This window comes from Lycium barbarum, chromosome 3, assembly GCF_019175385.1.
Source record: "Lycium barbarum isolate Lr01 chromosome 3, ASM1917538v2, whole genome shotgun sequence".
In the NCBI taxonomy this organism is placed as follows: Eukaryota; Viridiplantae; Streptophyta; class Magnoliopsida; order Solanales; family Solanaceae; genus Lycium; species Lycium barbarum.
This window is the reverse complement of record NC_083339.1, coordinates 136,119,799-136,134,568: the sequence shown is the minus strand read 5'-3', so window position 1 is coordinate 136,134,568 and position 14,770 is coordinate 136,119,799. Positions and strand designations below refer to the sequence as shown.

The following is a 14,770-nucleotide window of genomic DNA, read 5'->3' as shown; positions in this document are numbered from 1 at the left end:
CTAGGTGGAGTTACCATTATTATGACTTGTTCTTGGCCATAGTCCCATTCCCTTTGATGATTTATCAACCGCCTCTCTAGTTAGGCCTTTTGTAAGTGGATCCGACACATTATCCTTTGACTTTACATAGTCAATTGTGATAATTCCACTAAAGAGTAATTGTCTAACGGTATTATGTCTTCGTCGTATGTGACAATATTTTCCGTTAGACATGACGCTTCCAGCCTTTCCTATTGCAGCTTAACTATCACAATGTATGCATATAGGTGCCACTGGTTTAGGCCAAAACGGAATGTCTTCCAAGAAATTCCGTAGCCATTTAGCTTCCTCACCAGCTTTATCCAAATCTATAAACTCTGACTCCATTGTAGAGCGAGCGATACATGTCTGCTTGGATGATTTCCAAGACACTGCTCCTCCTCCAATGGTAAAAACGTATCCGCTTGTGGATTTAACTTCAGATGATCCAGTGATCCAATTTGCATCACTATATCCTTCAATTACTGCAAGATATTTATTATAGTGCAAAGCATAGTCTTGGGTGTATTGTAAATACCCCTTCATAATGTACATCAAACTTCCCAACACTCGAGCATAGTCTAACTGAGACTTGCTTTGACCTTGGTTCTTTGTAAGAGCAAGGTTCACGTCAATCGGAGTCTTTGCAACGTTAAACTCAAGATACTTGAATTTTTCAAGTACCATCTTAACATAGTGAGTTTGTGACAATGCTAGACCTTGTGGAGTTCTATGGATCTTAATTCCTAGAATTAAATCAGCAACTCCTAAGTCTTTCATATCAAACTTGCTAGCAAGCATACGCTTAATAGCATTTATGTCGGCAATGTCTTTGCTCATTATCAACATATCATCAACATACAGGCAAACAATGACTAAGTGATTTGGAGCGATCTTAACGTAAACACATTTATCACATTCATTGATTTTAAATCCATTTGCCAACATTGTTTGGTCAAATTTTGCATGTCATTGTTTGGGTGCTTGCTTAAGTCCATAAAGTGACTTAACAAGTCGACACACCTTTTTTTTTCCGGGAGTTATGAACCCTTCGGGTTTATCCATATAGATTTCTTCCTCTAACTCTCCGTTCAAGAAGGCTGTTTTCACGTCCATTTGATGGATATGGAGTCCGTACACTGCAGCCAATGCTATCAACACCCGAATGGATGTTATCCTTGTTACCGGTGAGTATGTATCAAAATAATCAAGACCTTCTCGTTGTCTAAATCCTTTGACAACGAGTCTTGCCTTATATTTATCAATAGTGCCATCATCTTTCATTTTCTTCTTGAAAATCCATTTGGAGCCTAAAGGTTTGTTTCCCGGAGGAAAATCAACCAATTCCCAAGTATGATTGTTTAATATGTATTCTATTTCACTATTGATTGCCTCTTTCCAATATTGTGCTTCGGAGGAAGACATTGCTTCCTTGAAAGTTTGAGGCTCATTCTCTACTAAGAATGTCAAAAAGTCTAGACCAAAGGAAGTCGATGTTGTTTGACGTTTGCTACGTCTTGGATTCTATTCGTTAGGCATATTTTCCTTTGTTTCTTCTCGAGGTCGTTTAGGTCTTTCACCAGACGACTCACATTCTATTTTATACCGATAAATATTCTAAAAAAATTCAGCATTATCAGATTCTATTACCGTATTAACATGAATGTCGGAATTTTCTGATTTATGAACCAGAAAACGATATGCTTTACTATTAGTAGCGTATCCTATAAAAACACAATCAATGGTTTTTGGTCCAATTTTTACCCTTTTGGGTGTAGGAACTTGCACCTTGGCTAAACACCCCCACACTTTGAAATATTTTAAAGTAGGCTTTCTACCTTTCCATTGTTCATATGGAATGGAATTTGTTTTGCTATGGGGCACTCGGTTGAGTATTCGGCTTGCTGTAAGGATAGCTTCGCCCCATAAGTTTTGCGGTAAACCAGAACTTATCAATAAGGCATTCATCATTTCCTTCAATGTTCGATTCTTTCTTTCCGCAATTCCATTGGATTGTGGGGTGTATGGGGCAGTAGTTTGATGAATAATTCCATATTCTAAGCATATTTCTTCAAAGGGAGATTCATATTCTCCACCCCTATCACTTCTAATCATTTTGATTTTCTTGTTCAGTTGTGTTTCGACTTCATTTTTGTATTGTTTAAATGCATTAATAGCTTTATCTTTGCTATTAAGTAAATACACATAGCAATATAAAGTGCTATCGTCAATAAACGTTATAAAGTACTTTTTCCCACCGCGTGATGGTGTTGACTTCATATCACAAATGTCGGTATGAATTAAGTCTAAAGGATTGGAATTCCTTTCAATAGACTTATAAGGATGCTTAGCATACTTGGATTTAACACATACTTGACATTTGGACTTATTGCATTCAAACTTAGGAAGTATTTCCAAGTTAATCATTTTTCGCAATGTTGTATAATTAACATGTCCCAAACGTGCATGCTATAAACTATTTGACTCAAGTAAATAAGATGAAGGAGAAATTTTATTTATATCAACTGAGATTACATTGAGTTTGAAAAGGCCCTCTGTGAGGTAGCCCTTTCCAACATACATATCGTTTTTACTAATAACAACCTTATCAGAAACAAAAACACATTTAAATCCATTCTTGACTGGTAGTGAAGTTGAGACTAAGTTCTTCCGCATTTCTGGAACATGAAGGACATTCTTGAGCGTTACAATCTTTCCAGACGTCATCTTCAAGGCAATGTTGACTATTCCCTCAATTTTGGCAGTAGCAGAATTAGCCATGAAGATCGTCTCGTTGGGGCCAACTGCATCATAAGAAGAAAAGAATTCCTTGTTAGAACACACGTGGTGAGTAGCACCCGAGTCTATCCACCATTCTCGCGGGTTACCTACCAAGTTGCATTCGAACAACATGGCACATAGATTATCCAATTCATTGTTCTTACCTTTCTTCTTCTCCTTATCCTTTTTCGGAGCACGACAGTCTGAAGCCATGTGTCCAATTTTGCCGCTGTAACAACTTCCTTTAAATTTCTTCTTGCTTGGAACATTCTTCCCTCCAGGAGCCCGCTTCCTTTTCTTTGAACTTGTAGGGGCAGTTTCAACGATGTTTGCCCCCATTATTGCTTGTTTGCCATTGGCCTTTTTCTCAGCAGATCTGTTGTCTTCCTCAATTCTAAGACGGACGATTAGATATTCTAATGTCATTTCCTTACGTTTGTGCTTTAAGTAGTTTTTAAAATCCTTCCACAAAGGCGGCAATTTTTCAATAAAGGCCGCAACCTGGAAAACTCCATTGACTACCATTCCTTCCGCAAGCAGATCATGTGTAATCAATTGAAGTTCCTGGACTTGCTACATGACAGATTTATTATCTACCATTTTAAAGTCCAAGAACTTCGCAGCAACAAACTTTTTCAACCCAGCATCCTCGGTCTTATATTTCTTGTCCAAAGCATTCCATAATTCCTTAGATGTCTTACAGCCGCTATAGACATTATAAAGACCATCATCCAGCCCATTGAGAATATAGTTTTTACATAGAAAATCAGAATGATTCCATGCCTCCGTCACGATGAAACACTCGTTGTCCGGAGTCTCTTGTGGTAGAACAGGAACTTCCTCAGTAATAATTTTTTGCAGATTGAGGGTTGTTAAATAGAAGAACATTTTCTGTTGCCAGCGTTTAAAGTCTATGCCAGAAAACTTTCCGGGCTTCTCTGCCGCAGCCATCGCAGGGACAGTTGTGGTGCGACTGGAAGAGGCGACAATCTTTGCACCAGAATCAGTAGCGTTCTCGACAGTGATATCAGCCATTTTCTGTTTGACAACAAAACAGAACCAGAATCAATAAATAGAACGCACAAAGTAATAATGTCGATGAAGTTTTTATGTTCTTCTAATCGAACACACAAAGTAATAATCTCGATGAAGTTTTTATATCTTCAAATCGAGTAGATTACTGGAGTAGAAAATTCGAGGATTTTAGTTTCCAACCAAAACAGAATATCAGTTGAAACAGAAGTATACTTATTAAATTCTTTAAGTTTGTGATCCCTTTTAATCAAATTGTAATCTGTTTACATAAACTAAGAACAGTGTGTTTATTTCGAGCCCACAGAAAACTGTGTTTCCTTAAAGAATTTAATCCCCTCACAGTTGCCAAAGGTTTGGATTAATTCTTCCCAAGATAGAACGAAATTCTATTCTGCAATACCGACAATGAAAATTGCAGAATTTCAGCGAGCTCAACGAATGGTAGTAATCACACAACACTTACTGATTTTTTTGGTTTTGAAAGGAATGCAGTACGAGGGGAAAGGAAATTGCGTTTTTCAGAGAACAAAAATGTTTTCAGTTTTTCGTTTTCAGTGTATAAAAATTGAGGCGAAGCGTCTGAAAATTTATAGCCTGTTATTTTGATCTGAACAGGTGTGGAAGTGCCTGTTCAGCGAAGGAGATGACTGTTGGTCATCGTTATTCCGTTGGGAATTAATATCCGGATTGGAATTATTAAGTAACGAAAATGGAAATAAAATAAATTTGGTCCAAAAAGATTGTCAATCATCCAAATCCGAAGCCGAGCCGAGGGACGACGACGGCGCGAGGGGTGGTCCTCTTCTCAACCCTTTATGAGCTAGAGAATGTGTTACTTAATATAAGCACACACATAACACTTTCAACCACCAATGTGGGAGACGTGTTCACTTGAAAGGTTATTTTTCAAACTTTCATTTCCCTCCACTTTTGTTTCCCTCCATTTCCCAATTCATACTTCACCTTTAAAGTCTCTCACTTAATGCATTTGTGGACTTTAAACTCAACAATATGTTGGTCCTAGTTTGTTTGTACCGGAGCTGCTCTGCATATCCACTTCAGTAACACCAGCTTAGATAATTTTTTTACTCTATTATTACTTTACCTTTATTTTAGCTATTAATAACAATATTATCATATTAAATTATACCTTATTACTATTAATCACTAAAATTATTACATTACTATATTATATAAGAGCAAATGTGAGGACTTTTGTAGTCCTCACAATAATTTCCCAATTTTTTAAAAACTTTTTAATTAATTACTTTTATGTCCTAATTTTATTTATTTAAGTCAATTTTTTTGTTTTTTGTTTTTAAAGTCTACTTTTCAAAAGCTATCGAACCTGGGGACTTTTGTAGTCCTCACAATAATTTTCAAATTTTTTAAAAACTTTTTAATTAATTACTTTTAGGTCTTATTTATTTAGGTCAATTTTTTTGTTTGTTGTTTTTAAACTCTACTTTTCAAAAGCTATCGAACCTCCTACCTCATTTTTCACGTTCTTTGATTTTCGGATTGGTGCTCGATATCCGCATTTGAGCCCAATTAATCCAGAGCAAATGTGAGGACTTTTGTAGTCCTCACAATAATTTCCCAATTTTTTAAAAACTTTTTAATTAATTACTTTTATGTCCTAATTTTATTTATTTAAGTCAATTTTTTTGTTTTTTGTTTTTAAAGTCTACTTTTCAAAAGCTATCGAACCTGGGGACTTTTGTAGTCCTCACAATAATTTTCAAATTTTTTTAAAACTTTTTAATTAATTACTTTTAGGTCATAATCTTATTTATTTAAGTCAATTTTTTTGTTTTTTTGTTTTTAAAGTCTACTTTTCAAAAGCTATCGAACCTCCTACTTCATTTTTCACGTTCTTTGATTTTCTGATTGGTGCTCGATATTCGCATTTGAGCCCAATTAATCCAGATAATTCGCACTGTATCGCGCCTATTCGGGGGGGGGGGGGGGGGGGGGCGCTTCCTCCAAAGATTTTTTTTCATATCCATGTTCGAACCCCTAATCCCTAATTAAGAGAGGAGCAGCTCCATCCACTGCACAAGTTAAATTATGTATTTGTCTTAAAAGTTCATTAACTATGTAAGATTATTTATTTAGAACTAAAGAACTTCAGAAAATTAGGATACATAAGTTATAAATGTCAAATTCTGCCTCCACATTTGATTTGAAGTAAATAATTTCATCAAAATGGAAGTTAAAATATTAAAGGAGTGGAATGAAAATTTTGCTTTCATATAACTACCCACTTGTGGGACTACAATGGGTATATGGTTGTTGTTGTTGTTGTTGTACACTTGTACTAACACAAATTATATTTCTTTAGTTAAAATATCTACTTTTATATCTTGAGTTAAGCCCGGGCCTCACATAACTAGTATATATATAGGGGGAAATGACCTGATAGTACTACTTAAGACTCTTTATTACAAGAAATAAGGATAATTTTCTTATTTACAAAACATATCAACAAAATTACAAAACTTAACGGATCTGGACTTTCAACGTACCCACGATTTTAGGCTTAATTTAAGGAAGAGGAAAAACTGATTTATGAGCCCCATGATTTTTGGAACTTGATTTCAGTTTCCTTCTTCATCAAAATTCATTTTTAATTTCAAAAGTTCTTCCCTCTACATCACTATTTCAAGGTGCCATTTTCATTGAAGTTTTCATACTTCACTCAACTTCAACCATGAATTCATCTTCATCAACCCACGAATTTCCCGTTGCTACCGGTATCTTCAGTTTTCAGTTTACTAAGAGATCGCTTTCACCAGTGATCCAGTTAATTTGTGTTTTGGGTTCCATTTGTTGTGTGAAAAAGGGACTAAAAAGGCTCTCTCTCAAATTCACCCATGATTTCATTCTACTCTCTTTTTAAGTTTTTTTCAAGAAGTTGAAAATAGAAGAATCAAGTTACAAAAAAACTTCATTGTCAGCCATTAAAGGAGATCGAAGCTTGAATTTGAAGAATATGTATAATATAAAGGTGGATCGGGGTAAATATTCTATTAAAGTTGTATTAAAATTGTATGCTGAGTTGTATGAAAATTGTATTTTAAGTTTGTATGTTGTTGTAGTTGTATTAAATTTCTAGAAACCAACATGAGCATTATATGAAATTATATAGTTATATACATATTTCATACATAATTTATACAGATACTTTACACGAAATTTCGAACTTCGTAACTTTTTTGATAACCAAATTCATATCAAATTGCAGCAGTATCAATTGTACTCAAGTAACAAGTTTCTACTCTTAACATTATCAAATTTATACAAATTTTCAGAAATCTAAACATGAACTTTATACAAAATTAATACAGAATTCATACATGCATCCAAAACTGTATTCAAACTATATATGTGTAAAACAACCCTTTAATTTTCACCAAACACCTTCAAAATTGAGATATAAGCTCCAAAAGATATACTCAGTCGCTAGCAACACTATCCAGTCCAAACAAATAATAGTTTTAGAAAATCTGAATTCAAAATCAAAATTCGAAACAGCTAATGGTCTGGTGACAGGTGGCGATATCAAATTCATTGTTCAATGCCCTAAAGCAGAAAACAGAAAGCATATGAGAAAGAGAAGAGTTGCCAAATCAACCTAGAATACTAGCTCATCAATTTTAAAACCTACATATTTATCTGATATACCATATATCAAAGAGAGAGGGGCACACACACTATGAATATATATACACACATACTTTGTACATAATTCATACATATTTTAAGAAACAACCTTTTCGTGAATCAAATACATACAACTTTTATCCTACAACTTTATATACGTATGTTATACATAATTCATACACGATTTATATACATAGCCTTTTCCAGAACAAATTACACACCACTTTTTCATGAACAAGATACACATCATAACTTTTATACCATATAAATAATATTTTTATACACAACTTTTTCCTTAACTAAATCACAACCTTTTCTCAGATTCTATATAATGTATTCACGATTCACATATATTTACATGTTATTTATTGGAGAAAAAAAAGTCCCATCTTCCACCATGTTGTATCAAAATTGAATGAAAGATGCTATCCATCATCGTTAGTCGGTGAAAGCTTTAATCCGTATGATTTTGAAGTCGAATGGGTATGAATTCTGAAATTTCAATTGCGTACAATTTAGAATTCGACAGTGTATCGATGTTTCATTAGCCGTTTCTATCACTTTCGATTTTTCGACAAAAAATAGGGGAGAATACCTGTTGGTTTCTTTGAACTCGAAATTGAATGTTTTCTGAAATTTCAATGGCGTGTAATTGAGATTTGATTGTGTATCGATTTTGAATGTGCCGTTCTTCAATCACACTCGATTCCTAGACCAAAAACCGGAGAAAAACAGGGGATAAAATAGCCTGCTCAATTTTTTTAACCCGACAATGGATGATTTTCTGAAATTCCAATCGAATATAATTGAGAAGTTGATTGTGTATTGATGTTGAGTCGCTTAATCAATCTATTTGGATTCATCGAGTGAAATGAGGAGAAAATTTCGAACTAGGAGATAATTTTGGAAAGAAGATTAGGAAGAATACGTTCAAAGCGTGATTTCCGCGAGCAGTCAATTACTGTATATGTGTTTCACCATATTTGTATACGTTTCGTAAGATTTTTATTGTTATGTTTTGAAAACTGAAAACTCTCGTTATGTTTCGTAATATGTGGTGCTTATTATGTATATATATATATGTATTTTGCCCTATATATAGTTTGCTTTTGTTAATATAGAGAGGCTGAAAGAAATACAAGGAAAGAGAAGTTTAATTCCTAGCCCAAATATCCCTCAACCCATCAGCCCCTTTTAAACCCAGATGAAGAGCCCAAAAATGAGCAGCCCATCCCTCTTTTAAACCCAAACCCATCTCACGACCCGCTGACCCGACCCGATCCATCAGCCCTGCTTCCATTTTCAGCCATGGTTAAATATCACAGCTTTGTCCGTGCAAAATTTCGTCCTTTCAGGTTGTTTTGGCGTGTCTCAGCGTTCAAAGCTCCCTTTTCTCTCTCATATTCAACGATTTAGGTAACACAAGAGGCTTTGAGATTTTGATTCTAAAGGACTGATTATCTGCATTTCAAAATCAGATTCCCGCTCACGAAACCCTAGCTTGATTCGTCCTCTATAAATACTCCTTTTAAGTCTCAGCCACCATACTCTGCTCCTAGGTGGAAACGGACCTCCTTGGACGTCAACCATTCGACCCTAATCCTCTGTTTGGATGGTTGTTTCACGTGGTTCATTAATGTATAGTATGGTATGGTACAGTATAGTGTTGTATTGTATTGTATTAATGAACACAATATTTGGATAGACTATATCGTTTGTTGTGGTTTAATAACATTTGTATTATTTGTTTAGACTGTATGATACTGTATAATGACTTGTAAGTTTACTAAAATACCCTTAACTCTTAATTAGAAATTAGTTTATATATATTAATAAAATTCAAGTAAAGAACAAAACAGGAACTTTAAAAAATAAGTAGGTAGTGAGTGGGAGTGGTGGAGGGGTGGGTGGTGTGAGGTGGGTGGTTGTGGGATGAAGGTGGGGTAGTGGGTGGTAAGGTGGGGGTGGGCGGTGGTGAGGGGTAGGGTGGCGGTGGTGGAGGAGTGGGTGGTTGGAGGATGAGGGTGGGGATAGTGGGTGGTAGGTGGGGGTGAGTGGTTGTAGGGTGGGGTGAGGGGTAGTGGGTGGTGGTTGGGGTGGTGGGGTGGGTGGCAGAGGAGTGGGGTAGTTGGGAGTAGGGGTGGGGTTGGTAGGGTGGTAGGGTGAAGGTGTGGTGGGAGTGAGTGGCGGGGGTGAGTGGTGGAGAGTGGGGTGGATGGTGGAGAGTGGGGCGGGGGGTGGGGTTGGGTGGATGATGGAGAGTGGGTATAATGGAGAAATGAAATATGTAACCACGGAAAAATCATCAAACCCGTGGTTACAAAAATTGAGACTTTTCATGAACCATGGGTTTACAACACCATACCACATAATTTTAAAAACAATGAAAACAAACATGGTTTCATAGAGAACCATACATTAATGAACCACGGGAAACCACCATCCAAACAGGGGGTAAGTTATCGTAGTTGATAAGCACCTTAATCACATGTTCTTTACATTTTGCAACCTTAATCAACTACGTAATCGTAGTTGATAAGCACCTTAATCACGTGTTCACCTCAGAATGAGTGTACATTCCGACTCATCCCATTGATTGGATAGATGAGCGCTCATAACAAAATACATGTTCAGATGCATTGTAAGTGTTTAATTATGTGTCTAGTGAACATTAAAACGAATTGTTGAGAATTTTAAATAGTTTACGTTATATACACGGTTAGTGCAAGAGATTTTTACACAACCAAGTCACCTTGAGCCCGGAAACTCTAGGCAGAAAAGAAGCTTTAGTAGCTGTTTCTACGTCTAAAATTCAAAAACCATCTCAAATACAGTATGGTCAATGTCTAGGTGCTAGCATACTAACAACCTGCTTCTCCTAGATTTGATTGGCTAGCATTTTCAACATTTTATGTTTTTTTTTTTTAAATTATGAAATATGCTTCAACCAAAATTCAACTATTGCAATACCACCATCCTTTATTTCAATAGCGAAGAGAAGAAACAAGTTGAATTAAGTTTTCCTGTTTTTACTGCAGCAAATAAGACATTAAAACTTGACGTGTTCCTTTCATAAAGCTTTTAAGCTTGCTGAATGAACTGTTTCCAGAAAGCCTGATCATATGGCAGCTGAAGAAATTTTCATAATCCATGTTTCATTGGCGAGTAACATTGGCTAGCTACCATTTTTTGTGCAGGTCATGAATCATGCTATTTGTACACTGTCAGCACTAAGCATCATTTAGCATTCATTGAGACTGAATAAGAGCTGTGACATAAAATTTGGTTTATCACTATTCATTAACTTCAGAAAACATGAATCATAAAAATAGATAACATGTAGTAAATATTTTGAGCTTCTTAATCTGAAAAGCTAAGTTGAAAGGAATTGAACTACTTTCTAATCCCTACTTTTTCATATGTGTAACCCTTAGATAGTTAGATTATAAAAGGCTATCGTTTGATGAGATGCACCAATGGAACTTTGTGAAAATAGAAGAAGTTACAGATACATCTCTAATAACTTGAAACAGAAAGTAAGTGGCATTTTCCCAATATAGAAGTTTACAACGAGCGTGAGTGACTTTAGAAGGAAGAGTTAAGTTAATTTCCACTAAGGTACATAATTCTGTCTCATTTTTTTCTTTTCTTGATTATGCATAAAGAGCTAAGAAAGAAGAAATGCCATACAGGCTCCAGCTACCTGAGCGCATCTTCACCAACAATAATGAGAAATGATCCTGCTGAAGGTAAAATATTTAGCATGCATTTGTGATAGAAAATGATGATGATTTATATAGCATAAACGACTCACATTTACATGAAGCACTGATCGATCGTTTCAGTGGAAAATTCTACTATAGCAGCAGTTCTGTAAGGAACTTTTCAACTAAAGTTCAGTTGGAGTTCAGAGCAAGAAACCATTAGAAGAAGTCTATCAAGACTTTGTTCAGCAGTAATATATAATTGATAAAATGCATGTATCTCACCTGCATTCTTGTTGATGATATCAAGCTTAGGAGTATAATGATCATGTACAGCTAGGGGGGTTTAAGCATTTATAGACTGTTGATGCAGGTTGCTTATAGGTAGGTATGCTGCTAGCATCAACAAATCTAACTTCACCTGGTCCAAAAGAAAGATCCCTATGCCTACAAAATTGAACATTGTCAACAATGTCATCAAAAAGAACATTGTCAACAAATTTTGATAAGAAAGTAAAAGTCATTAAACTTTAGGAGTGACTAAACTGCAAGCAAGAGTAACACTGTCAAAACCACTTGCCTTCGAAGATCAAGCCCTGTTAAACCAGCTTGCAGAACTGTCAAGTTGTCTGAATCTGGTGAGACTATGATAACTGTGTCCTCAGAGTATTGAGTTTCAAGAATCGACATAAGTTGCGTTACACGAACAAAGACATCTGCAACACTCTCATTCGGTGTGCCGTCATCAATAGGAGGTGGCTTTATATTCGGAGAAAGGCTGTCTGATTCATACACCTGCGTCATTATATCAAGAAGTTATCTGAACAGGTCATGTTTTTTAGGATAATTTGGTTCTTGATTGCTTTTTTTAATCTCGCTCACTCTTTCCCTTTACTTTTCATGTTCAAATTTCGGCAAATAACTATATAAATCTCATGTACATATATTTGTACAAAGGAAGCATCTCACTTCAGATAATGTATCCAAACTTTTCCCCTCATATGCCCCCAGTCCACGAGCATCCAGAAAGCTATATTCAGGGACTATATGGCTGCAATTAGACCAAAATCAACTATCAACTGACCAATTAAGTAGTTAAATCAAGCAAATTATTATAACCAGTAGAAACAACAAGTGAATCATTATAAACTGTTTATTGCAGTTAGTATTAGCCCTCAAATCATATGGAACTACTAAGATTATGTCCTAGAAAAGCACTGAATTTCAAGAAAACAAACATAAGTTAGTGTCCCACTTGAAGCAATTATTACCTTCGATTAACACTATTAACAGCAGCGATAATCTCAGCAGCTTGATAAGCTCTCTGAGTAATAGAAGGCCAAATCCAACAATTCCCTTCACAAGCCCTCATTTCTTTCAAATCGAACGCTGCCCTAACTGTCTGTTTCTTCCCTTTCTCAGAAAGCCCATTATCCACTGATGTTTTGGCTACTGGATTAGTGTTAATTAACCCCAAACTCTCATATTCCGATTCCCCTGCTCTCACCAGAAAGTACCTGCCAATCACCTCAACAAATCCCACAACAATGCTCATCACAAAAATCACAACTTTCAAGCAGATTTTAATGCTCTCTCCGTCCCAAAATAAGTATCGCCTTAGCAAAAAAAAAAAAAAAAAATTGTCCCAAAATAAGTGTCGCTCTAGCAATTCATATAGGAGTATTAATTGTTTCCAACTATACTAAAGAACTACTTCTTCTTAATAGTGCTCAGTTTTCAAGAAACATCTAATAAATAGGATTAACATAGTAAATTATGCGTTGCATTTATTGTTTTTCTTAATGGGCGTTAGATGAGCTAAAGCGATACTTATTTTGGGACGGAGGGAGTAATAAAAGAGGAAAGCATTCAAGAGTTACCGGTTGGTGAGGCGGAAAGGGGGCATTTGGAAAAGCCCACGAGCATTGGATACTGGTAAGGAAAAGGGGTTAAGTGGATCATTCAGCTTTGGAGAAGCGAGAAATGGAGATATTATGATGGAAATTGAGGTGATAAGATGACGGCGAGTGGTTGGTGTCAAGTGGAATTGAGGATGACATGGAATTGGTGGAGGCTCAGAGGAATTCCATGGGGGAAGACTAATGTTGGAGGCAAAAGCTCTTGACATTGTCTTTTATTGGATGGAATTTTTAACTGATTTCTGATTTCATAACAGAAGTTAGGAAAGAAAAGAGCAACAGAAAGTGTGTAAATGAGAGTACCATGTAATTGTTGAGAGTGACCGGAAAGATCAAAATTTTACGATGCTAACACACACCCACACAACAAAAATATCTTCTTTTTTAACATAAGTAGCCGAGTATAGTCTTGAAATTCCTCTTATCTGTTTTTCTGTTTTCTTTTTCCTTTTGGCCCCATTTGTCCAGTATTTTAATAATTTACAAATGTTGAAGTTTAATATAGGGATGTTTTCAGAAATATATAGCTTTTGAAAAGTTTTATACCGCGTCGCCCAATATACAATATTATACAACATTATACCTGGGGAAAAACATTATACATAATGTATAAATCTTGTATAAAGTGTGTTTATACACAAATATGGGCTGAATTGGGTGTTTATACACCAAGTATGAGCTACGCGGCGTAAATATTTTCAAAAATAGACATATAGCGTAATTTTCCCTTTATATTTACAAATAATAATTTGGTCATCAATATTTACAAATAGTACCAGTGAAATACTGAAATTTTTGTTTGAGAAGTATCCAAATGAAATTTTCACACACAAATCATTTACATTTTTTCTTGAGTGAAATTCGAGTAAATTCCCTAAAAGGTCATTCATGTATTGAGAATTGTCTATAAATATCACTTTTGTAATTTTATTTGTTTTAGGACTAGAGTAATACCCAACTTTCACTATTTTTCTCATAATATACTAAACACATGGGGAAAGACAGATTTTGTTTCCAGATAATACTGCAAAAAGATTGTCAAGAAGTCAAACACATCATCCTTCTCCATATGGTGAAATTAGTGGTTTGGAAAAGAGACTTAAAATATGTAGTAAACAATAACCTGATTTGTAATAAACCCTTACCAAGAAGCAGGTAAAGAGAGAATAAACATTGACAATTAAATAAGTTTTCTATCCTTTTAGCAAATGGTGACATCAGTGTTTTCAAAGAAGATAGTAAACAATAAGTAGCATTTAATTTAGGGTGTTGATGAAAAAATTAGTCTAGGGAACTTTTAATTGTATTTTGTTTTTTCATTTTTACCCTTGTAAATAATAAAACAAAGTAAACCTTTTATGGGTTGTAACAAAATACAGAGATTAGGGTGCATATCGACAAAAAAATTGAATAGGGTGCAAATCGTAAAAGAGAATATACATTAAGGGTGCAAAACGCAAAAATCCAAAATCGGGTATAAAAGTTAAGCTTCTTTGATGTTTTCTAACCGAGTTAAATTGATATAAGACATGAGCTGGTAAGTTAAATGCTTTTGGGTTGGGTTAAGTTAAATGGATTTGATAAGTTAATTAAATATTTTATTTAAAAAAATTATGTGACATGGCATGCCAACTAGGAGAGAATGAG

At 35.2% G+C, this 14,770-nt stretch overlaps 1 protein-coding gene and 1 long non-coding RNA gene across 8 annotated transcripts; both read right to left on the bottom strand.

The window, feature by feature from the left end:
* Positions 1-7,090: 7,090 nt before the first annotated feature.
* Positions 7,091-9,281, bottom strand: LOC132634257 (uncharacterized). Of its 2 annotated transcripts, none has more exons than XR_009580092.1 (2): positions 8,096-9,281; positions 7,091-7,992 (listed from the first exon to the last, which is right to left on the bottom strand). It is a non-coding gene; the product is annotated as an uncharacterized LOC132634257 (long non-coding RNA). The 2 variants fall into 2 exon arrangements; XR_009580091.1 differs by having other exon boundaries at positions 7,091-7,419.
* A 1,739-nt stretch (positions 9,282-11,020) lies between these two features.
* Positions 11,021-13,498, bottom strand: LOC132632780 (uncharacterized). 6 transcript variants are annotated; one of them, XM_060348850.1, is made up of 7 exons: positions 13,085-13,498; positions 12,476-12,721; positions 12,174-12,255; positions 11,785-11,999; positions 11,490-11,651; positions 11,315-11,389; positions 11,021-11,243 (listed from the first exon to the last, which is right to left on the bottom strand). In XM_060348850.1, the coding sequence occupies exons 1-5, from the start codon at positions 13,330-13,332 to the stop codon at positions 11,531-11,533; spliced, it is 912 nt and encodes a 303-aa protein (XP_060204833.1). In that variant the 5' UTR covers positions 13,333-13,498; the 3' UTR covers positions 11,021-11,243; positions 11,315-11,389; positions 11,490-11,530. The 6 variants fall into 6 exon arrangements, with proteins under 6 accessions (XP_060204833.1, XP_060204834.1, XP_060204837.1 ...); XM_060348851.1 differs by having other exon boundaries at positions 11,021-11,240; XM_060348854.1 differs by having other exon boundaries at positions 11,315-11,381.
* Positions 13,499-14,770: the final 1,272 nt, after the last annotated feature.

Bases quoted from the DNA above. Each gene is read 5' to 3' on its own strand.
- LOC132632780 (XM_060348850.1), bottom strand. From the start codon at position 13,332: ATGTCAAGAGCTTTTGCCTCCAACATTAGTCTTCCCCCATGGAATTCC. The intron at 12,722-13,084 runs GTAACTCTTGAA...GGTGATTGGCAG, and splicing joins CCTTTCCGCCTCACCAACCG to GTACTTTCTGGTGAGAGCAG. The intron at 12,256-12,475 runs GTAATAATTGCT...GTCTAATTGCAG, and splicing joins GTTAATAGTGTTAATCGAAG to CCATATAGTCCCTGAATATA.